General features: G+C 44.0%; 1 protein-coding gene across 1 annotated transcript in view; it reads right to left on the reverse strand.

Moving 5' to 3' along the window:
- Positions 1-24,037, reverse strand: part of ALOX5 (arachidonate 5-lipoxygenase) — a 148,797-nt gene that overhangs the window by 82,402 nt on the left and 42,358 nt on the right. The window contains exons 2-3 of the mRNA XM_063130025.1: positions 16,479-16,677; positions 8,111-8,192 (exon numbers count right to left, since the gene is read on the reverse strand). Of these exons, the coding sequence (XP_062986095.1) occupies positions 8,111-8,192; positions 16,479-16,677 (281 nt within the window). The remainder of the gene's footprint in view (positions 1-8,110; positions 8,193-16,478; positions 16,678-24,037) is intronic.

A 24,037-nucleotide genomic window follows, 5' to 3' on the forward strand; every position in this document is an offset into this window, starting at 1 on the left:
AGACCCCTTAGATCCATAATGGGTCGAAGTCCCCCGTCCCTCTTTGGTACCGTGAAGTATCTTGAAAAGTACCCTTCTGCCCTGCAGAAAGGGACGACCCTTTGGATAGCTCCTTTCTTGAGTAAGGTCATCGTCTCTGTGGATAGAATATCTGACAACGGGGTGACCTTCACGGTACCTAGGGGAGGGACGACTTGGAATTCTATGAGATAGCCATATTGGACGATATCAAGGACCCAATTGTCTGTAGTAATTTCCATCCAATTCAACAGGAATTTGGATAGAAGATTTCCAAAGGGCGTCTCGCTCAGGTGAACAGGTGGGGCGTGGATAAAGTCAAAGACGCTTTTTTGGTGCCTGGTCGAATTTCTGACGAGGTTGACGGTAATGGTTTGGCTGCTGTTTTCGCATTGGTTGGTATTGTGAATACCACTGAGAGTGGTCTGGGTATTGTTTTGGATTTTGGTACGGCTGTGTTGTTTAAATTGTTGGAATGGGACTTTTTGGGACTGTAGTGGAATTGCTCCGTTTGGCTTAGCAATTCCCCGGCAAGAGAAGGGGGGTCTGACTCAGCCAGCCCAGACACATGCCCCTTTACCGCCACTTGTTAACCCTTTACAGTCTAGGTTCTCAAGGAAACCACGCCACACTCCAGAATAGGGACCAAACGCTTTTATTCTTTACACAGAGACACTATCACAAGGGTCCACACATTAAGGTTAACACTTAGGAGGTTTTGGGGAAGAAGACGGACAAAAGAATAACACACATAACAGCAAGGACTGACACGTCACCCTTTCCTCTCACACGCTCGATCCTAACAGAATTCGCACTCATTCCCCACTTAACCACCCCCATCAGCCGTTACCCCGGCAAGGTCCCTTGCCCCAATTGTACCCAAACCTATTCTAAAACGAAACAAACATCTAATTCTGCAATTCAACCTTTGTTGCTCACCCCGACTTGGCTTTTACGCCACTTGAGCTAAACTCCTTCCCTCAGCGGCCACGTGGGGCTTCTGCCATCCAGCCGGTCCGGCCTGGATACCTTAACTAACCACACACACGCTGGACTCCTAACACCCATAGGAAAGAGGCCGGACCCTTAGGTGCCTAAGCCTTTTATCCCTTTCTGGGACCCCCTTGTCACCAGACCCACCCTGGCCAATAGAAACCCCACAGCAACCCACACCTCTCCCAAGGGGAGGGGGGAATGCTCCCAGACATTGCACAGCTGCAACCTGTTACTCTCCCCGGCACCAGCCAGGGGAGGCATTATCAGATGCCAGGCGCTTCTCGCCCAGCGCGGCCTTGGCATTTTGCTTGTTACTCCCTTTTCAGACACAAAGAAACCCCTCTCCCTCTCCCTGGGATGAAGCAAAAGATGTTCTCTTAAAGGAACCATGGGCTCAGCCCATGCCAGGGATAAACCCATTTTCTTCACTGTCACTTTAGCTTTTTGAATAGTCTCCATAGTTTCATCTGTGCTGGTACTGAAAAGGCCTTCGCTATCAAAGGGGAGGTCCTCAATACGAGATCAAGCCTCCGGGGTTAACCCTGCAGAGCGGAGCCATGTGTGACGCCTTAATGCAACTGCGCCTGTCATAGCTTTTGCATTACAGTCTGTATTTAGTTGTTGATGAGAGAGGCAGATTCTGGAAGACCTGTGCCAGTTCCCTTTGATCATCTGGGAGGTTGTTGCAAAGGGCATCCATTTTCTCCCACAGGAACAATTGATATCTTGACATCATGGTGAGATAGTCTGCTACCCTAATGCCCAGAGCTGCGGATGAGTAAATTTGACGGCCGAAAAGGTCCAAATGGCGTCCTTCTTTATCTATGGGTGAAGAACGTATTTTTTTGTGTATTTTCTTGGGAGGATTCAACGATCACAGAATTTGGTCGAGGATGTGTGAAAAGAAAACTCGCGTCATTCTCCTGTACTCTATAGAGGGCTTCTAACTGCCTCAAGGTAGGGCCCATGGAAGCTGGAGCCTTCCACAACTGTTTTATAGTGTGGAGTAAAGCCGGTAGGAGTGGTATCGCTACCGGAGAGGTTGTCTCGGTATAGACCGCATCAAAACAGGGGTCCGAGATTCTTTCAGAAGGCTGCTGTGTCTCGATCCCTAAAGCGTGGGCCATATGTAGAATTTGGTCTGAAAAATGGAACGTGTCATCCGAAGGTGAAGCTCCCTCCTCTGTTGTAGCTACATTGTCCAGAGATGGAATAGACAGTGGAGCAGAAGAGCAGGAGATAGAATCGGACTTGTAGCCCTCCGCAGGATAAGGAAAATGAGGATGATATGGTTCAGGTTCCTCATGTACAGGTTGATCTATAGAGGTTGGTCAGGTGAAGACACCAGAGAAGAGACTTGAATGACTCGGAGTTGTGAGGCATTAGTAGCTCCTGTGTGGGGCTGTGATTGGCGTCGTTGCTATGGTGGAGGCACAGACGCCAATACCAAGGATGTTTCGGTATGGGTCTGTTGTCGAAGAGGAGCAGCCTCTTCCTGGGGTGATCTCGACAATGATGCTGACGGCGCAGTTTGGTGACATGGTCAGGCAGCATAGTAGTGTGGTGGCGGATAATGATGACAATCGCCGTACCGATCTACGGTAGCTTGCCAATCAGGGTATTGATATGAGATCTGGGGCGGCACAGACCAGTTGAAATACGTATCCCACTCTCTGGAAGGAGGCCAGTATCCCATCTGGCGGTAGTCCTGGTCTCGAGCATGTCAAGAGTCCAATGTGATTTGCGAGTGATTGCTACACCAGTTTCTGGTTTCCTCAATGGCCGGGGGTGAGTGGATCGAAGGTGGATGGCAAGGAGAGGAGAGGTCCCAAATCTCTCCCTCTGACACTGAAGCTGACGGCGCAGGGTCCTGCCTCGGTACTGACAGGTCGTCAAGAGTCACCAGTACCGAGGTGAACAAATGCGGAACAGGTGACCCCAGCAAAGGTGGTGGGGTCGGCATCCGTAAGAGGACTTTTAGCTCCTTAGATTTAGGTGCTTTGTCCTTCTTTTTCTTTTTATGCTCAGTGCCCGTTGTTTTGGCAGAACGAGCTTTTTTGGCAAGCTTCTTGGCAGTAGACATTGCCGAAGAGCAGGCTGGAGAGCTCCAGTTGCTGTGGTCGACATAGTTGCTTTTTTTAGCAAGGCAGACTTAGATAGATTTATTTATTTAGAATAGTTATATACCGCTCCCCATTGAAAAATTTCGGAGCGGTGTACAAGGTAAAATGAAAATAAAAACAGAATAAAACAGTTAAAACAAAATTTAAAAAGAAGCAAAAATCAGAAATCCAAGGCTGCATGTTAAAGAAAGGCTTCTTGGAATAAAGATGTTTTCAGGAGGTGCCGAAAGGAGTACAAGGTCGGAGCCTGCCTGACCTCCAGAGGCAGGGAATTCCACAGGAGGGGCGCCACCACGCTGAAGGCTCTTCCCCTGGTGGATTCCAATCGGAGGATGGATCTATGTGGAACCACCAGGAGCAGGCCCCTGGATGTGACCGGGCAGGTTGGTAAGGGAGAAGGCGCTCTCTCAGGTATCCTGGTCCCAAGTTGTTTAGGGCTTTGTATACAAGTACAAGAACCTTAAACCTGGCCCAGTAGCGAATAGGCAGCCAGTGCAGTTCCCTCAGCAGAGGAGTTACATGCTGGAAAGGGGCAGCTCCAGACAACAGCCGAGCTGCAGCATTCTGCACTAGCTCCAGCTTCCGGAGCAGCTTCATGGGCAGCCCCACATAGAGCGCGTTGCAGTAATCCGATCTTGAGGTTACCAATGCCTGTACCACCATGGTCAAGCTATCTTTGTCCAGGAGAGGCCATAGTTGGCGAACCAACCGAAGATGGTAAAAGGCACTCCGAGCCGTGGCGGCTACTTGAGCCTCCAACGACAGAAATGGGTCTAAGAGTACCCCCAAACTACGAACCTGTTCTTTCAGAGGCAGAGCAACCCCATCCAGAACAGGCAATGAGCCTGTCTCCTGGACTCGGGAACCACTCACCCACAGGGCTTCCATCTTGCCAGGATTCAGTCTCAGTTTATTGGCCCTCATCCAGCCCATTACTGAGTCTAGGCACTGGTCCAGGACCTGCACAGCCTCACCTGATTCAGTTGTCACAGGGAGATAGAGCTGCGTGTCATCAGCGTATTGATGGCATTTAGCTCCAAATCCCCTAATGACCGCTCCCAAAGGATGTTAAATAACATTGGGGACAAGATGGTGCCCTGCGGCACTCCATAGCTCAATTGCCAAGAGGCCGAGGACTGGTCACCCAATGCTACTCTCTGAAAACGACCCCGTAGGTAGGACTGGAACCTCTGTAAAACAGTGCCTCCGATGCCCATCCCACGGAGTCGATCCAGGAGGATACCATGGTCGATGGTATCAAAAGTCGCCGAGAGATCGAGCAGGATTAACAGGGTTGCATTCCCCCTGTCCCTCTCTCGATAAAGGTCATCCATCAGGGCGACCAAGGCTGATTCAGTCCCGTAACCAGATTGGAACCCAGACTGGAATATATCTAGATAATCAGTATCCTCCAAGAGTGCCTGCAGTTGCTCTGCCGCAACCCTCTCAAGTACCTTCCCTAAAAAAGGAGTGTTAGCAACTGGGCGGTAGTTGCCTAATACCGTCGGGTCCAAGGTGGGCTTCTTCAGGAGTGGTCGCACTACTGCCTCCTTAAGGACAGCAGGGACCACCCCTTCCCGGAGAGAAGCATTTATCACCCCTTGGACCCACCCAGTCAGACCCCCTCGGCTTGCTTTTATAAGCCATGAGGGACAGGGATCGAGAGGGCAAGTGGTCGGTCGCACTTAGATCTGCAGCCTCCAACGCTTTTTGCCACAGTAAAGCACGACATTTTGTCTGTGACGTTTCGTCTGTCTTGTAAATTTTGCACAAAAATGGCAAGTTTCGACTATGTGGGATTCACCCAAACACAGTAAACATAAAGAATGCCCATCTGAGGGGGGGAGTTTACTGCCACATTCAAGGCACTTGCGAAAGGGCCATGCGGTCGAACGCGACCATTAACAACTATTCTATAACTCTCTCTTTTTTTAATTATATAAGACTAAGTACTAAAAAGGGGAACAGTAAGAAGAAGAAGAAACCTTATGGCACTAGTTTTTTAAGAAAAACACGGAAGTTCCCAAGAGACGTCTGTCTAGAAAGGCAGTTGAAAGAGAACTGAGGAGATGGGCAGGAACCTGCGGACATGCACAGTAGATGGTGGGAGAGGAGTTCCTGCCCAAAATGCTTCCTCCGGCTATGGAAGTTTCCTGAATGAGCTCCACACAGGCGCAGAGCCCATATGTGTGATGCATAGAAACCACGAAGAAGAAGTTATCAATATTTTCCCCTACAAGAGTAGCTCATATCCTGGTCTCTCCAGTCTCCTCCCCTCCAACCGAAACACCCCCTTTCCTCCCTTTTCAATGTTGTGTTCCATGGACTGGCACTTTCTTTCCACGTTGGCTGTGACAGAGAGGCAGTCAGAACTCAAATTCCCAGCTCTGAGGTTGAAGCTCTGTTCTCTGAACTTGGATCTGGGAATCTGAACTATCCTATGGCCCCCTCAGACACTGTCTAGGCACATAGGATCATTCCCTCAGTCTCCTGAGTTTGCCTTCTGGGATATGAGTGTTTTGTAATTGATTATGGCACCAATTTTATGAATGGGCAAGACACCTCCATGACAGTCATTTTGTGAGAACACCAATGACACTCTGAACATTCCAAATGTGCCCATTGACCCAAAAAGGTTATACAGACGGAAGTTAATATATTCAACAATTAAATATCAGTCAGCAGGTGTAATTTTTTAAACACTGATTTGCCTCAATTTATTTGCTATTTGATTTTTATTCTTTTAATAAATAAATAAATACCTGAAGTGGCACAGGAAGCCCACAACCCAGCTCCTTCCTCAGTCTTTCTCCTTCTCATGCTAGCTGCTCATGTGTACTTCAGGTCGGCTACAGGGAGGCCCTGTCACAAGAGCAATCATACATTTGGCAGCGGGGAGGTTGAGCCAATGAAGAAAAAATATGCTGAGAGAAGGAGAGACCTAGATATGATTTTCTATGTTGCCACTGAGGGAGGCAAGCCAGTGCAAGCAGCTGTTGCAAGCAGGCAGGTGCTGCTGTCAACACAAAACCAAAGCAATCCAAACCCCGGGAACAGGAAACAAGCAGCAGCAGTCAGGCTGGCATGGTGATACCCCCCTCAGGTTGGCACCTAGGACAACAGCTTTACTCACATTGTTCTTGCAGTGGCTTCACTAACATTTGACTACAAAGAGCAGATGTAATTTGTAGATCCTGGTATATATGTATATTAAATTATTTTTTAAAAAACCTGCCAATTTAAGACCAGAGTTAAGGCTATCTCATGTCTGGGACCAGCAAAGATTCCCCGTGTTGTCCTGGTCTTGTATTGCCTTATGAAGCATCTGAGCTTCATAGTTTTGCTACGGGAAGCCTCTTATGAGTTGACCGATGCCAGTTTGCTGTTTACATAAGTTGCAGGAATAGGTGGGTTAAACAGTGAGGCTAGATGCTTCATAAGGCAATACAGGAACAGGACAATGTGCAGCATTTTTGTTGAAGAATGATGCGGGAGCTTGGAGGGTAAGTTGTAAGCAAGTACAATTTCTGATGTTAGAATCATAGAATAGTAGAGCTGGAAGGGGCCTATAAGGCCATTGAGTCCAACCCCCTGCTCATTGCAGGAACCTACCTTAAAGCACACCTGACAGATGGCTATCCAGCTGCCTCTTGTTGAACAACACCAACACTGATCACGGAATATATGTCACTTAAGGCAATAGCCTTAGCTTCCAATTTCCTGGTTTCCTAGAAGCTTGAGCCAACATTAGACAGCCTTAACTCTAGTCTTCAACTGGAAGGTTTATTGACCACTGACTTTCCTTGGTTTTTGAAAAAGAAATTTATAATTACACTGTTGGCTTTCTTATCCTCTCCCCAATGTATTTGAGACTGTTTTCTTGCGAGTTTAACTATATGATGAATGGGACTATGAATACTTCTCTAATGTATTGTATTTCTTTATTTACAGTCAACAGACCAATATAAAACAAGAAGATACACCATTATATAAAACAGTACAAAGTAGGGATAAAAAAAGAAGAGGGAGTGTTACAAAACCACTAAAGATACATGGTAATCATTATTTCTTTTCAAGAATCAGGTTTCTGAAACCTTGGGGAGAAGTTCCACAAATAGAGGAGCCTCTCATCTACATTGGTGTAGAAACCAATGAGAATAGCAAGGGAGTCAATGGAACTAGCAGGCTCATCCCCACTTCCCTTCCTCACATGTAAAAGCTTATACATGACAAAAATGATTGAACAGCACTAGATTTTCAATGTCATCTTAATGAGTATACATGTAGTCTGATCACATATTTAGTGTAACATGTGAATAACTTTTGAACCAGCGCTCAGAATTTCACCAAACCAATGAAAGCCAACTCCTCCTTGACAAGCCGGTAACATGCATCAATACTTTTCACCAACTCTTAAAAGAAATATTAGATATGCTGAGTCGTAGCATGAAGTAAAAAGGACAAATGTGTCATTTCCGGCACTTTCTAACTTGCTGTAAGTGTGGAACATTTTATCAGAACATTGTGAAGTTTTGCAAAATAACAGACCTCATCAGGTAGATCATGGATGCCAAGTTTCAAGTTATTAGCTCAACAGGTATCATTTCTATGAGCAATAGAACTGTGAGGCTTATAATGGCAGGACCTTTCTTTTTGCAACTCAGCTTAATGAAAGGGGTGCTCCTGTGCTCCTTTAATATAAATGTAATACATTAATACACACAGGGCTCTTGTACTGCATGTGGTGGTTTCTTTGTCTTTAAAATGAGAGCCATAATTGAGGGCAGTGTGGTTCTTGCTCTTCTCTATACAGCATGGTTATAGAGCTAGAAAAAGGAGAAAGAACCACAGCCCTATAGCATTGGTGTTTCACTATATAATGACATTATAACAATCTCTTTGATCTCTTTGACCATCCCTCCAGAGCACTTTTTAAAAACAACAGAACAAACGATTGTTCTAAGGAAACTCACCGATACAATTTCTGGCGGTCCTCCAATTCTTTACGTCTGTGATGCTTAAGGATTTGAGTCTTGTCATCTCCAAAAAGTTTGGCTGTGATGAAAAGATAAGGACAATATTTACTCCGAAATCAAGATGTGAAATTTAAACACACAGTCGGGTGTGTTTAGTTAAGGTCCGACAGTTAAAAAAACAGCATTCTACCATGATAAAGGGGTAATGGGGGGGGGGGGCGTCATTCTAACATTCAAAATTCGAAATGTTTCTCCAATCTTCCTGAAATTTCATGTGCCAGAAAGAAGTGTTGGTTTAACATAAACTGAAAATTTCAAGAAGATTGGTGAAAGATTGAGAGAAGGAGGGCAATTTAAAGTAGAAAAACATCTCTCTCACTATGATTGCTGGATTTTGGCAATGATTTTTGCTCACTTCTCCTCAAGAAATGACACGTTGCCTAATTAAAATTCTCATGATTTCCTCTTTGTTTAATCTTACATTTGATAGAATAAGTATTCTTTTTTTAAACTCCCTTTAGATATTTTTAAAATAATATTTATCTTGAGCCATGAACTCCTCTAGAAACTAATGGAGCTCTCTGTAACTGCATGCAACTGCAGAAGTGTCTCTCGCCCTCCCTCCCCACTTTGAGAGGCCAGGGGACTGCCTGTCTTATGGATTCCCTTAACAGTGCAGTTTGCTGAGAAGTTCCAGAGTGCAATGGGTTTTACTCCTAGGTAAGCAAGCAGATGATTGCAGCATTTAAAAAATTGGAGCCTAGGTGACCATATGACAGGGAAAACCCGGATTTGTCAGGATTTTTGGTAGCAAATCTGGGAAGGGGGAGATTATGAAATTTGAAGAAAAATCTGAATTTTCCCCATCCTCCCCAGCAAAAGGGCAGCTCTACTTTAGTGGAAATTAACAAAAATGCTTATATCTCCATCACATTTAAAGAAAAACAGATGAAACTTGGCACAATGGTAGCTCTTAGGTGAGGCTTTATCCAAATTTGAATCAGATTCGTTCATCCCTTGATTTTTAGGAATTTTTAAAAAATTTAGGTTTTAAAACCATTTAAAAAAAACCCATCATTTTTAAAGATAAAAAATTTAGCACCATAGTAGCTTTTAGGTAGGGCTTTAGCCATACCAAATTTGAAGCAGATCCATTCATCCATTTATTTTTAGGTTTTTTTTTTAATTTGAGGTTTTAAAATTATTATGTTTATAAAATGTTATTATTAAAGATAAAGAGATAAAACTTGGCACCATGATTGCACTTAAGGAGTACTTTAGCCTTGCCAAGTTTGAATCAGATCTGTTCATCCGTTGATTTTTACGATTTTTTAATAGTGCTTTTTATTGTTTCAAACATCACAGACAAACAGAAATACAAACAAAAAATACACACGAAAACACAATTTTAAAAATCTAAGGTTAAGGCGTACTTTCGGCTTTTTTCATATCAGAAAGGCGAACTATCTTCTCTCATTCCTTAATTACATTTAACACAATAATAAAATTCATTTCTTTCTTCTATTAACTATATCTCATACATTGAATCCACAAATACATCGTTTCTTTCTTTTTCTTGCAAAAATTCTATCAGAGGTTTTCATTCAGATATAAACGTGAATGTTGACCTTTCTCTCATTATTGATGTGAGTTTTGCCATCTCTGCCAATTCCAGCATCCTGAACATCCATTCATTCGTTGTTGGTGTTGTTTCATTCTTCCATTTTTGTGTGCACAACAGTCTCACTGCCATTGTCATCCCCACTTCTCTTTTAACTGTTTATCCATTAGTCCAGTAGGAAAGCTTACAGTTTCATTTGTATATTAGTCTTTAGTATTTTTTGAATTAAAGAATGTATTTGTATTCAAAATGGTTTGGCTTTTTTACAAGTCCACCAAAGATGATGAAAGGTTCCTCCTCCTCCTCCTCGTTCTTCACATTTCCAACAGTTTCACGAGGCACCCTATACATTTTAGCTAACTTTACAGGAGACATATACCATCTATTCATCATCTTATAGAAATTCTCTTTAAGTCTTGAACATAAAGTAAATTTTAAACCTTTCTCCCACTGTTCCATTAAGATGTTGTATCCAAAGTTTTGAGCCCATTTTATCATACAATCACCTGCTTATCCTCCGTCTTGTACTTTAATAAAAGATAATACATCTTTGAGATAACATGTTCATCATTTGTACATAGTGCCATTTCAAATTCAGATTTTAATTGCTCAAACCCACAGTTCTTTTTATCTATTTTAAATCTTTCCATAATTTGTACATAAGAAAACCATTGACATGTATAAACTTCTTTCAGCAGTTCCGCCCTTGATTTTAACTTATATTCATCTTGTGGCATTTCTAATACATCATTATATGTCAATGATTTATATATTTTTGAATTCTGTTCTATGAATAGCCTCCTGTGCCGATACCCAAAGTGGTATTTTCTGATCGAAACTTGGTTTATATTTATTCCATATTCTTAAAACAGCACGTCTCACATAATGATTATTAAATTCTACATTAACCTTTGCTTTATCGTACCACAAGTAGCCATGTGGTGTCGATATTTCCTATTTCGACAAAGTTGTATTGCCATGATCCACTATTGATATCGGAGGTCTCGGTGTCGATACTTCCTGTCTCAACTTTGTAGCTGTTGCGGGTGTCAGAGAACGCCTCACCGAAGTGGTTGGTGAGTTCAGACTAGGGGGTGGAGGTGTAAAAGCGACTCCTACTGTTTTCGCCTTTTTAAACTCATGTTTGGTTTTGAAGACATTTCTCTTTTTTGGTTTCGAAACCTCTGTCTGTTTTGACCATTTAACTTCCTTGGTAAGTTTGATAGCGGTCAACATAGTCAACAACTGAGCAGAAGTCGAAGGATCTACAGGACCAGTACTTAGGCCTGGTAGTTCTATAGGGACTGTTGATGGATTCATGGTCTTTATAAGCTTTAGATTATCCACTTCAAGCAATGTTTTCTTCCACAAGAGAACTTTTAAGTGACCCAATCTATGACGTCTCATTTGCTTTGAGAAACTCATACAATGTGGGCAGAACTCGACCACATGGGATTTGCCTAGGCAGACCAGGCAAAAAGAGTGCCTGGCTGCCACATCTAATAGCTTGCTGCCACATCTAACACTGGGGTGTATGGCCTTCAGTGCCATACACCTCAGATAGGATAGAAAAAATAAAGTAATCTTATATGAAAAAAGCTAATTTATTTTTTTTTAAAAAAAACCCCATTAAGAACAAAGAATAAGAAAAATGGAAGAATAATAGGTAGAACTAAGAAAGAAAGCATCCTTAAATGCTCAAGTATTCTAAATTAACTAAAACGAAGCTCCCTTAATGCGTCCAGTAAAGTGGTTGAAGAGAAACTGAGGAGATCGGCAGAAACCCACAGGACATGGACGGTCAGATGGTGGAGAGGGATTCCCACCCAAATGAGTGTTCCTCAGCTTTAGAAGTTTCCTGAAGCATGGCTCTGTGCAGGCGCAGAACCCATATGTGTGATGCACAGAGACCATGACAAAGAACAATATATATATATTAAATTCTAAAGGAAAATATTTCATAATCTAAAGCTGTCAAAGATGTTGGTACCGGAGAAAAGAATACACAATAGTTTTGTTCAACCTCATAAAAAATATTAGAAAAACTAACAGAGTTCAGAATGTCATCAACTCTACCATGGGTGCTTTGGGCTACCCACTGGGACTTATAATCTCAAACATCTGGAGGACAGCAGGATGGGGAACACTTTTCTATATCCTTACCAAATACAGAGTTTGCCCAATATTTTTCTCTCATATACATCTAGCATATAACAGCATGACTGATAAGAAAAGGGGCACTATTTGTTACAGATCTAGAACCAGAGCATGTGCCAGGCATTTTCAACTTTTGGTCAGTATCCTGCTTTTCAAAGATTCAATATTTTTTTATTAAATGTGTTCATAGAAAATATACTGTTTCCTCCACAATACATCATCTCATCAAAGTGACAGAGGAGCAGAAAAGTTTGGCTGTCTTGAACTCCTTTCAGATGAGATTATTTTGCAATCCTATACCACTTGGGAGGAAGCCCTAGTGAACTCAGTGGCACTGACTTCTGAGAAGACATGTATAGGATTCAAGGGTAAACCAGCCTTCTCCAGTCTGGTGCTTTCCAGATGTGTTGCACTGCAACTCCCATGTAATGTGTTATGAGAAAGACAAAAATCATTTTCATCATTAATTTTAAAATAATCCTTACACATGAAAGTATTAGGTGGTAGCACTGCCTTTGATCTCACACTGCTGAACACATAAGAAAACCCCTCTATGTTAGTCCCCCAACACTATCTATCAGATATTCAATAAACAGACAGCCTATGCCATGTGTTGAAAACTACTGTTGACGTCTGAAGAACTATCTGAATTAGGTATTCAAGATTCATTCATTGTTGCTTCATTTGGTTTAAGACAGTCTATTTAAAGTGATGCAGCTCTTTTGGAGTTCCATGATGGATCGCATATCTTAATGCTGGAAAATATCATACTTTAGAACAGATGTGGACAGAAAATAGATCCATCCTGATGTTTTGGACATCAACTCCCAGCATTTCTGACTGCTGCCCATGCTGATAGGGGCCTTTATGAGTTGAACTCCAAAACATCTGGAGATCTACATTCTGCCTGCCCTTGTTCTAGAACAGCTTTCCCCAACATGATGCCCTTCAGATGTGTTGGGTTGCAATTCTCAACATGAAGAGATGCTTTAAAAAAGAGAGAGGTTAGATGGCCCTAAGTTGTTCATTATCAATTTCCCACAGCCCCACAGTCACTTCTGTACATCATTTTGCATATCATAACCTGCTGCCCTCCAGATATTTGAGATTATAAGTCCCAGCATTCCTGACCATGGGACATACTGACTTGCAATGATGGGAGTTGTAGTACTACACCTTTGGAGAACACCAGATTGCGAAAGTGCTGCTCTAAACAAAAAAGAAAAGTAGGTGGCCCTAAGTTATTCATTATCAGTTTTCCACAACCCCACAGACACCTCTGCATATCATATTCTCCATCCTGTCCTCATGGTTTATCTGATTTAGGAGAATGAGAATTTCACTTGCACTTTCTGCCTCCTTAGGGAGGATGTGGCATTAAAGGCTTGTGAGCCTTAACTTATGAGCCTTAACTCCCAATTTCCCTGCTTTTTTGTGCTTGGTTGAAAACTGCAGAGCCTTAGCAATGTTTTCTAAACCATAGTTTTGTTTAATGACTATGTTCTATAATTGCTTGATTTTAGGGTGTAATGTAGATTTCTCCTCTCTGCTAACAAAGCCAAAGTCTAATTCGAAGTGCTGGTTTTAACTTTTAAAGCTCTAAACCAGTGGTTCCCAATTAGCTAAGTACTGCGGACCTCATGTTTTTCAAATGCCAAGCCATGGACCCCCTCCTTTTGAAAAAAAAATGTTATCTCTATGGTAGTTACCTGTGTGGAGCAATTTTTTGGAGAAAATAAGGGGTAGCCCCTAATAAGCAAAAGATTTTAGGTATACTAAAAAACAGACCATAAAATTTGTGATATTTGTGATATTACCACGCAAAAATGACAATGATTTAGTTAGGAATATAAAGACAAATTTAATTTTACTAACGTCTAGTTTACAAATTATGACATGTCTAGCAGCTACTAAACCAAAATGTGATGGGAGAAATCATGCCTCTTTTTGTCCCGAACAATCCCTTCCACATCCGGTTCAATATTTCCTACCTTTAATCTCAAATCTGGATCAACATTGAGCCGATTTCTATGCTTCTTCATATAACAAAATGTCAAAAATGTTTGTTCACAAAGATATGTGGAACAAAAGGGAACTAGATGTTTCAAAGCTTTTTCACCTAACTTCTTATAATCAGGAAAAAACTTCACCCAGAATTGGTCCAGAATGATTTCAATGAACCCTCACAAGTCACATCAACAAGTGCATCTTGCTTTTCCGCAGATAGAGTTGTTAGTTGTACATCACCACATTCAAAAGGATTCCTTATCCATGAGTTTTCAGAAGTAATCTCTGAAGCTAGTCGCTAAATCATGCAGGTGCTCAGTGATGTTATATTTTATTTCTTGTCGGAATTCATTGTCAGTGGACTCCAGAAATGAATGGTGAATATGTGAATGGTGCCACGGACCCCCTGGGTGGGTTACGCGGACCCCCTGGGGTCCACGGACCACCAATTGGGAACCACTGCTCTAAACAGTTTGGGACCAAGTTACTTGAAGGACTGCCTTCACCCATATCAGCCTGTCCATACTTTAAGATCAGAAAGAGAGGCCCTTCTCACTTGCCCACTTGTGAGAGCAATTAGGTGAGTGTCCACTTGGGAGAGGGCCTTCTCTGCAGTGGCCCCAAACCTCTGGAACAAACTCCCATTCAAGGTCCACCATGCACCATCCTTGCAGGCTTTTAAGAAAGCCTTAAAAACATTTTATTTTACAATGATGAGTACTGTTATTGCTGCTATTATTGTTTTTGCAGGTTTTATTATTTTTAATTGCTATTTTATTGTGAACATGCTTTTATTGCTTCTAATATTTAACTGTTTTATGTATTTTATTGTTGTAAGCTACCTTGTTGGGGTTTCTGCCCTCAAAGGTGGCCAAGAAATGTTTTAAATAAATAAATAGTGGATAACTCCAGATCAATAGAACTTCTAGTTCCTTCACTTCTGCAGTAGGGATGGGGAGAATTTCATTCAGTTCACATTTTGATAACGTACCAAAGTCACACTTCTTGAATCAATATGCAAACTGGAAAACAGTTAACTCTCAGTATTTGCAATTCACAGAATATTTTAGTGAGTACACAACAATGTTTATATTAACAGGGAAACATACTTTAAAAAACAATATAGCAGAGAAAAGTGCTTGCAAAAATGTGTGTATTTGCCCATATTGCACACAATATTGCATATACTCAATCATCAAAAATCTTGTTGGTTTAAAAGACCAGAAGATAAGACTCTCTCACCTTGGTCCAAACTCCACAATGCCAGGAAATTGGAAGCTAAGGCTGATGTGCCCCATGATCAATCATGAAGTTGTGCAATGTCACAAATTGTGCTTGCCTACAACTCACATGTCTCCCTGTCTAGCAAAAATGCAGAGCAGCTGGAGCATGGCTCTAGCTGTCCTGCATCATTAGGCTATTCAGCAGCCTCTGATTTTGGAGGCTTTTGACTATTAACATAGGATTGCGCCCTAAGTAAAGAAAATAATGAATTGTCATATATTACAGGAAACTTTTAAAAAATTGATACATAAAAGAAATTGGCCAAACCAAATATATACTCATCTTTAAGACAGCCCAACTACCTCATCCTGACTTTTTACAGATCATAGAGTACCATATTTATTTTCTTATGGTTCTTTCTTATCATCAGCACATATGAAAGTTTGAGGTTAATAGTTTAATCCTCTACAGGATTAATAGTTTAATCCTATACAGAAATAGGTTCCACTTAGTTCAATGGGGCTTACTCCGAGGCAAGTGGTTATAGGATTGCAACCCAAGTATGGAAATACAGGCAGATGCATACTGGGCCATCTTATCTTCTTTTTCTTTTCTTTTCTTTGGAATGGTTAGTGTAAGTTTAGCATGTTTATTTGTATATATTTTTTATTTTTTATTTTTAAACATCACCAACAAAGACATCACATATAATGCATACAAACAAAGGTATACATAAAACAACTACACTTACAATAAAAACATTTAAGGGCAAGGTTAAAGTACATTTTTAGCCCTCTTCCTGCCAAAAATGCCAATTTCTTAATTACCATTTATATGTCAAATTCAGTTCTTTCTTATGATTTCTCTCTAATCCCTCCTCCTTTCCTCTCTTTCCCCATCTTAATATAGTTTAGCATGTTTATTTTGAGACCCAATTGTAACTGTTATTTTTATATATATTAAAAAAACGAGACACTTTGCATTTTATCATTTTAAAGAACTTTTTTCTTTAAATTATCCCCATCATAAGTAACTGACTTATGATAAAAGCCCAGGTCATTGGGCTTTTATCATAAGTCAGTTACTTCTTCTCTCTGCTGAACAATCTTTGGTATGTATTGTTTTGGTTCTGTTTTGTGTTTGATGAATTTGTAGAGTTTTATAGTATTGTTCTGTTAGTGTGTGAGCATGTAAGGCTTGTTTCCATAATGATAACCCATAGATTAATGTTACATCCAAGAACAATCAATGTGAATACAATATCCCATGGCTTGTTACCTTGGATTAAAGTTGGCAACTGAAGCTAGAGCAGTTCTTAGTTTGGCTCTTAAGTAACGAACCTTCCAAAGCACTTACCTTGTCCATCTCGGAGTACTACCTCTTTTTCATCTGTAATCCATCTGTAACATGGAAACTCTAGGTAATCACCAATTGGTGTTTTCACAGTGACATACTTAAGATACCAATCATCAGGAAACCAATACTTCCGTTTCTCAATTTTTATCAACTGGATCTCCCCCAGGTCTTCTGTCACTGTCACATCATAAGTATCAACCTATAAGAAGAAAATAAGGCTGTGATCTGCTGAAGAACACAAAGTACAGCCACATCCAAATGGTATTCTTTAATGATTCCATGTATTATGTTGCACAGTGCAACTACACTGGGTAGACCACATTTCAGGTTATGAGCACCCCTTAGCAACATACATTTGGTAGGCCCCATCCTCCTTCCTTGTGCTGTGTCACCCAGAGTGGTGAATGAACAAGCAGAATCAACCCACTATCTCCTCTTGCTAACTCTTCCTCTGGGCAGCGCAAAAGAAAGTGTGCAGTGTGAGAGGCAGGAGAGCAACTGGAGACAGCAGTGGCTACTCCTTACAAGTGCCACTTCCTTACTTCCTTTTGCAGGCGAGCAAGGGGCAGCTGCCAAATTTGGATGTGAGGCAGCAGCAGGGCAGGGTATAAGACGTTGCTGCTGCCCTTTCCTCCTCTCACTTGTATGCATTTACTTTCTGGCCCACACTGCGATGGTGATTAAGGCCCCACTGCCACCGTGAGAGAGGATAAAAAAGGAGGGAAGGGGGCAGAGGCAGCATCTCTCTCTCTGGGTAATGCAATGGTCCCCAAACCTCCCCACTGCATAGACAGGTGTCACCATCTCTGCTTTCACATCTGCTTTATCTCGCTTTCTTGGCCATGCAGTGATAGAAGTTGAGCCCAGAGAGAGATAGGGAGAGTGGGAGAGCAACAAATGGACATAGGACAGGAACTGTTCCTGCAAGAAACAGCTTTTCTTGGGTATACGCTATCCATAACAATGGAATTTCCTAACTAACAAGAGACTTGTAGGAGAGATCAGTGGAAGACGTGAGAAAATCAGGATGAAAAAAGTTCAGATTTGACAGAAAACTGGAGGGGACATAGTACGAGAAGGTGTTATCTCCCAGTTATTTTGATTTCTGGTGTTTTAAAATACTGAAGAACATGTTGGAGCCTTCTGGGATCATGGAAGAAGAGTAGGTCCTGCCCAATGTGTAGCACATAGGCTGTCGGTACGGTTGCTACATGTTTTAGGACTTGAAAGGTAGTTTAATTAGGAGCAGACTTCTGAGATTATTTACTCCTTAATGAGCTGATAATACAGCTGGAGCAGGCTCGGCCACAATTAGTAGTCAGAAAATAAAAACTGCAACATTGAGAACATGGCTCCCAAGTTTATCCTGCATATACCTGTCTACATAAACTTGAGATATTAGTTGTGCAATCAGATATAACTTGGGAGTCAAGGTAAGATTCCTCAGTATTATATACTTTTTTCTAAGAGTGAGTATTTTGTGGAAGTGTTGTTTTGATTATGCCATCTTTGCAAAAACTAATAGATTTTTTTATCCATCAGCCTCTTGTACAGAGGAGGGAATGCCTAGTCCCCCATCTTTTTTGTTACATTCTTGAAGATTTATAGGAGCCAACTTTGGGTAAATAATTATTAATAGAGTAAACTCTTGGGCTAAAAAAAAGGAGGAAAACATCAATAGGCATTTGGCAATCTTTATTTCTTTTTTCTGCTTTTCAGGTCCTATAGGAACTCCCTATATCTGGAGCATAAAAAGTTGTTTTAAACATCTGTATAATAAGCTTTAAAAATCCACATATCATTTTCTCTCTACTGATGAAGACCTTTTATAGTTGAAACGCGTTTGGGATTTAAGTTTGATGTTTGTTGTATGTGGACCATTCTGTTTAAATTTCAAGTGTTCGTATTTGTTTTAAGATTAAAAATATTTTCTACTAACAATATGATTTTAATTAGCATAGTTATACCAAAATTTGATATATTGTTTTTGTAAGGGTAGGGCGAGGGTTAACCGGACCTTGGGACTGGCATGTCTTTTAATTTATGAATTTTATGGTTCCCTAGGTAGGGAGATAAGAACCAGGCAGCTGTATGAGGGGGAGACGACCGGAGCCAAGCCGATTGTAACTGTCTTCTGTCCTTGAGTGATTAACCATCCCGGGCAGAGGTGTGAAGAAACTCCACGCATCAAAGCTGAAGGGAGGGGGGCAGGAGCAAAAAGAATAGTATAAAGACATTCCTGTGATTAGAACAGGAGTGTGTCGGCTGAGTGCGGTCTGGGTGACGTATGACTTTGTAGTTTTAGTTTTTAGCTTGCTTGGTCTGGGTTCTTATACATTTATGCATGCTTTTATGGTTTTATTCTACTAATCCCATGTATTCTTACCCTTTTCCAAATAAATGGTCTTAAACCTTATCTTGTGTGAGCTGTGAGTGTCTGAGCCTGGGGATCCGTGCTAAATCCAGACAAGAGCCAGCAGGTTGCTGGGCGCTCTTCCTTTACATGGTGGGCAGCACTGGGATTCGACACGGATCCGGAGGGGCAAGACGCTGGTAGGAAAAGGGGATAGAGATGAAGCATCGATTTGAACCCAGAGCAAGCAAGGTCGAGTAGACAGCTGACAATGTTGCAGGACCAGGGAGCAGTAGCTTCTGGTGCGGAGTTGTTGGAGGCGACATCTCAGGAAGGAGCGGAAGGGGATTCCATCCCAGCCACTATGGAATGGGTGGTGGAGGGGACGCCTAGCTCCATGGAGAGGGCCCAGAGATGACATTCTGTGCAGCTCTGGATGCCAAGTGAAGGGCAGGAGAGTGCGTGGTACGATGTTCAGCCGAAGATCTCATTCCCTCAGGGGATGATGGACGGAAATGGCCCAAGCGTACAGATTCCACAACCTCAGGGGATCCCTCACCCTCAGGGGGCGGCAGGCGGAAGAATCCCCAGCGTGAAGGCAGAGGAGGAGAAAAACGAGGGGAAGATGCAGCGAATGTATACTGAATGCTTGGAGCTGATGACCCGACACCTGAGGGTGGTCGAGATGGAGAGAGAGGGGACCTGAGGGCAATCTCCGGCGGGGCCGTCGAGAAACCGATTTGACCGGCGGGCGTTCCCAGTGTACCAAGAAGGTGATGATGTGGGGGGCTTTTCTGGCGCTCTTCGAGGACACCTGTGACGAGTTGGGGGTCCCAGAGGATGAGCCTGCTGTGCCCGCAAGTCTCCAGGACTCTGAGGGAGATGATAGCCACCATTCCCCGGGAGCTGCGACACAACTATGGGCATTTCAAGTCAGTGGCAAAGGAACAGTATGCCCTCACGGCAGAGCATTGTCGCCAGAAGTTTCGGCAGCTTACCAAGAACCCGAAGGAGACCTTCGCGGCATTTACTACACGGATGCTGATGGCAATGGAGGCCTGGATGGGGGCAGAGGGAGTCCGCGACCTCAAGGCGGCTAAAGATCTGATGGCCAAGGAGCAGCTTTATTGGCAGTTCCCCGAGAAGTATGATGCCTGGATGGGGGAAAAGAACCCCAAAACGCCGATGAAAGTGGCCAAGATGGTGGATTGCCTACAGGTGTTCGAGCGAAAGGGCCCAAGGGGGACCCCTCGAGTGGCAGAGAAGGGTCCAGAGAGAAGGGTCCTAGTGGAGCGGCGGCAGAAAAGAAGGCGGCCTGGCCCGGGAAGGAACGTGGAGGAAAGGGGAGTGCCCCTGCGGCAGCGGTGGCGGCAGGGCCCCAAGTGAGCGGGGGGTGCCTCTACTGCAAGGAGCCCAGGCACTTGAAGAGAGAATGCCCCAAGCTGGCAGCAAAACAGTTGGGGGCAAGCGGCGGCCCCACCGGCACTGGCCTCCCCGTTGTCCAATTGGAGTGACGACAGCGACGGAGAAGTGGCTGACCTGGAGTGGGAGTACATGAGCACCGAGCCAGCCGGAGTGGCAAAGGCGACAGCAGGTCCGGAGAAGCCAGGTTCCTTGTCGGCCGTGGCGATGAGGTTGGTGACCCCGGCGCAGCTTCAGTGGAGCTGGAAGAAATTATGTGAGTGTGTAGTGGTCGATGGGAGACAGGTGCGGGCTCAAAGAGACACCGGCGTGGATCTGAGTAGCGTACATATAGGCCTGCTCAAGCCGGGACAGAAACTTTCAGGCCGGACTACGACCGTAACTCCGTACGGAGCACCTCCTTTTGAGGTGCCGCTGGCTCGAGTAAAGATTGAGTACCGGGGGTGGAAGGGAGAATTGGTTATACTCACCCACATGGAAGGGCCAGCTTTCTTACTGGGAAATGACTTATGTTTTAAAGTTACACAACTTGCCGTGGTTACCCGCGGGAAAGCCGCTAAGCGGAGGGAGGACTCGGGGAGCGAAGGGGAAGAGGCCCCTTTAAACAAGGTGGCCGAAGCTGAAAGGGAGGGGGGAGGCCTGGGCCCGAAGAGTCTGGATACCCCCGAATTCCACCAAGAACTACAAGAAGACCCCACCCTACAAGGGTTTCGGGAGGCGGTGGGGGGCCAGTCAGACGGACGGGGGAAGACAGGCATGGCGGTGTTTGCCTGGGAAAAGGGACTGTTATACCGATTGTTCTCACCCAAAGGGGGAGGCAGGGTGGAGAGGAAGCAACTGGTGGTCCCCCGGTCGTCATGGGGGAAGGTGCTAGAGGCAGCTCATGAGTTGCTGTGGGGAGGGCACCTTGGGATCCGCCGAACCCTAGAGCGGGTGAGCCGAGACTTCTACTGGCCAAGGGTAGCCCAAGAGGTACGGGACTTTTGTTCCACGTGTGACACCTGCCAGAGGGTAGGGTTTCCCCGGGATCACCCTAAGGCTCCACTTCGTCCTTCTCCTATTACGGAGGTGCCGTTTGAAAAAATGGGGGTGGACATATTGGGACCGTTCAGCCTGGCCACCCGGTCGGGGAAGAAATACATTCTAACCCTGGTAGACTATGCCACCCGGTTTGTGGAGGCGGTGCCCCTCGCCACTATTTCCGCCCCGCAGCTGGCGAAAGCAATGATGACAATCTTCACCCACCTGGGAGTCCCCAAAGTACTGGTACATGACTTGGGGGGGTATGTCCCAGCTGCTGAAAGAACTGTGAAGCTGGCCGGGGTGCAGCAGTGCACTTCTGCGGCTTATCATCATGAGGGCAATGGGCTAGTAGAGCAGTTTAATCAAACTCTTGGAAGAATGCTGAAGTCGTACGCCACCAAACACATAACGGATTGGGATCAGGCGCTACCCTATCTCCTTTTTGCCGCTCGAGATGCTAAGACTGATAGCTTGGGGTTTTCGGCAAATGAGCTGGTGTTCGGGCGGGAACTGAGGGGCCCATTGAAGTTGCTGAGGGAGGGGTGGGAAGGATGGACCAACCCCACTCCTATTTCGGTGGTAGCCTACATGCAAAACTTGCAGAATTTGCTGCATGAGGTGGGGGAAGCTGCCCAAGAAAACTTAGCCCAAGCCCAACAAACCCAGAAAGGGTGGTACAATCGGAAAGCGCAACAACGGGTGTTCCAGGAAGGGGACAAGGTATTGGTGCTAAAACCGCTGAAGCCGGAAAAGCTCGTGGTCAAATGGGAAGGGCCCCTGGTAGTGGAGAAAAAGCTAAACGAAGTCAACTATCTATTAAAGGACCCCACCACCCAACGCCGCTCAAAGGTATATCATGTAAACATGATGAAGCCGTTTCAGGAGCGAGCCGTGCGAGTGTGCCAGGTGGAAAAGGGGGACCCGTTAGACGGGGGGGGCGGGGATAGTCTTGGCTAGCTATCAGGGAAAGGAGGGGCTGGCCGACATCCAGATACCGGAAGAACTGGGTTTAAAGCAGCAGGAACAGCTGAAACAGTGTTTGGGGAAATTTGGGTGGTTGTTTTCGGGGCTGCCGGGACGGACGTCCCTGACGACGCATTCCATTGATACCGGAAATCACCCGCCAATTCAGTCCCCTCCCCACCGGCTGAACGGCAGGCAGTTGGAAATAGTGAATAAGGAGATCAAGGAGATGTTGGCTATGGGGGTTATTAAAAAGAGCCACAGCCCTTGGTCCTCCCCCCTGGTACTCGTAGCGAAGAAAGATGGCTTGATCTGTTTTTGCGTGGACTTTTGTAAACTTTACAGTGTCTCCACGGTGGCTGTAGGGGAAATTGTTATCCCTCTCTGGCACACATTCAGTATTGGCATACCATGATGAGATGTGCTAGAACACAAGGATAACACTTTTAAGATAAAGCCTTGCTAAGAAACATCTTGGCACTTGCTGGTCATGCCTTGGAATGTGCTGACGCAAGAACCACAGAATACAATACAGTATTGAAGACACTATGCTATGATCACATATTTCCTTAACCCTTATATGGTATATTCATGCTGAACATACACTAACCAACACCTTCTGTTCACGAGGTAATCATGCATTTAACATGCTGTACTTAACAACCAATCATAGCTTGTAAACAGGAAATGTAACCACTTAGTTCTTAATAAAAAACAGGATGGGGCCGCCTGTTTGGGATGCCTCATCTTCATGCAGTTGGACTCCTTGCCAGTTATTTACCACATCTGGTGACCCCGACGTGATCGGATCCAGGAAACCCCCTGCTCATCGGCTGGAATAGCCTTGGTGCACCTCAGCGTTACTACGCTCCCTTATCGTGAGTATGGGGGGGGGGAATTGTCAGCTCCGCAGAAGCTTCATGCACAAGAGCTACATAAAATTTTAAAAGAGCAAGGTTGTACAACTGTATCCCTCAGTCATGTAAGTGACCTAGTAAATGAAATAGGTTGCAATGCCCTTGGTATCCCGAGGCAGGGACACTTCAGCTCACAGATTGGGTGAAAATAGGTACACACCTATACACTGAACCACGAGCTCCCATACAGCACTTGTTGCTGTGGCAGCGATGCAAAGATGCGCTGGAGAAGGTAGGAACCGAGGCATCCTCCAGCTCATTATCTTTTATCGCTCCCATTTCTCAAACATCACTCCCATATCCCCAGTTAGTGCCTCCTGCATCAGCTTCACAGCTGAGAGGAGAAGAAGCAAATAGTGAAGTGTTGCCAAAACTTAGTAAAGTCCGTGAGGCTTTTGAAGAGGAAAAGAGGAAAGGAACATTAACCTCAGATGAGCTGTTTGAAGGTCTTAATAACTTTCCTTCAGCTTATCCTATAACCTCACATCAAAATGACCAAGGACAGGTAGTTATCAATTGGACATAATTGCCTTATTCAGTACTTAGAGAATTGAATAAAGCTATTCAAGAGACAGGCATACGCTCTACTTATGCCCAAGGCATGGTGGAGAGTATTGGCAATGGATACACTATGCTTCCTCAAGATTGGAAAGATTTATTTCGCATGATCCTAAGTCCAGCCCAATATGTAGTTTGGGACAGTGAATATAGAAAGGAGTCGCTCCATATAGCCCTTAGCTCTAATGGTGATAACAGCAGAGCAGTTGTATGGCAGTGGACAGTTTGCAGGGATAGAGGCGCAGGCGCAACTACCTATGCCTACCTTTCAAGCCATTAACCGCTGCATCCTGAAAGCATTTCAAAGGGTGCCAGTGTCTGGA

This window comes from Elgaria multicarinata, chromosome 7 (genome assembly GCF_023053635.1).
Source record: "Elgaria multicarinata webbii isolate HBS135686 ecotype San Diego chromosome 7, rElgMul1.1.pri, whole genome shotgun sequence".
In the NCBI taxonomy this organism is placed as follows: Eukaryota; Metazoa; Chordata; class Lepidosauria; order Squamata; family Anguidae; genus Elgaria; species Elgaria multicarinata.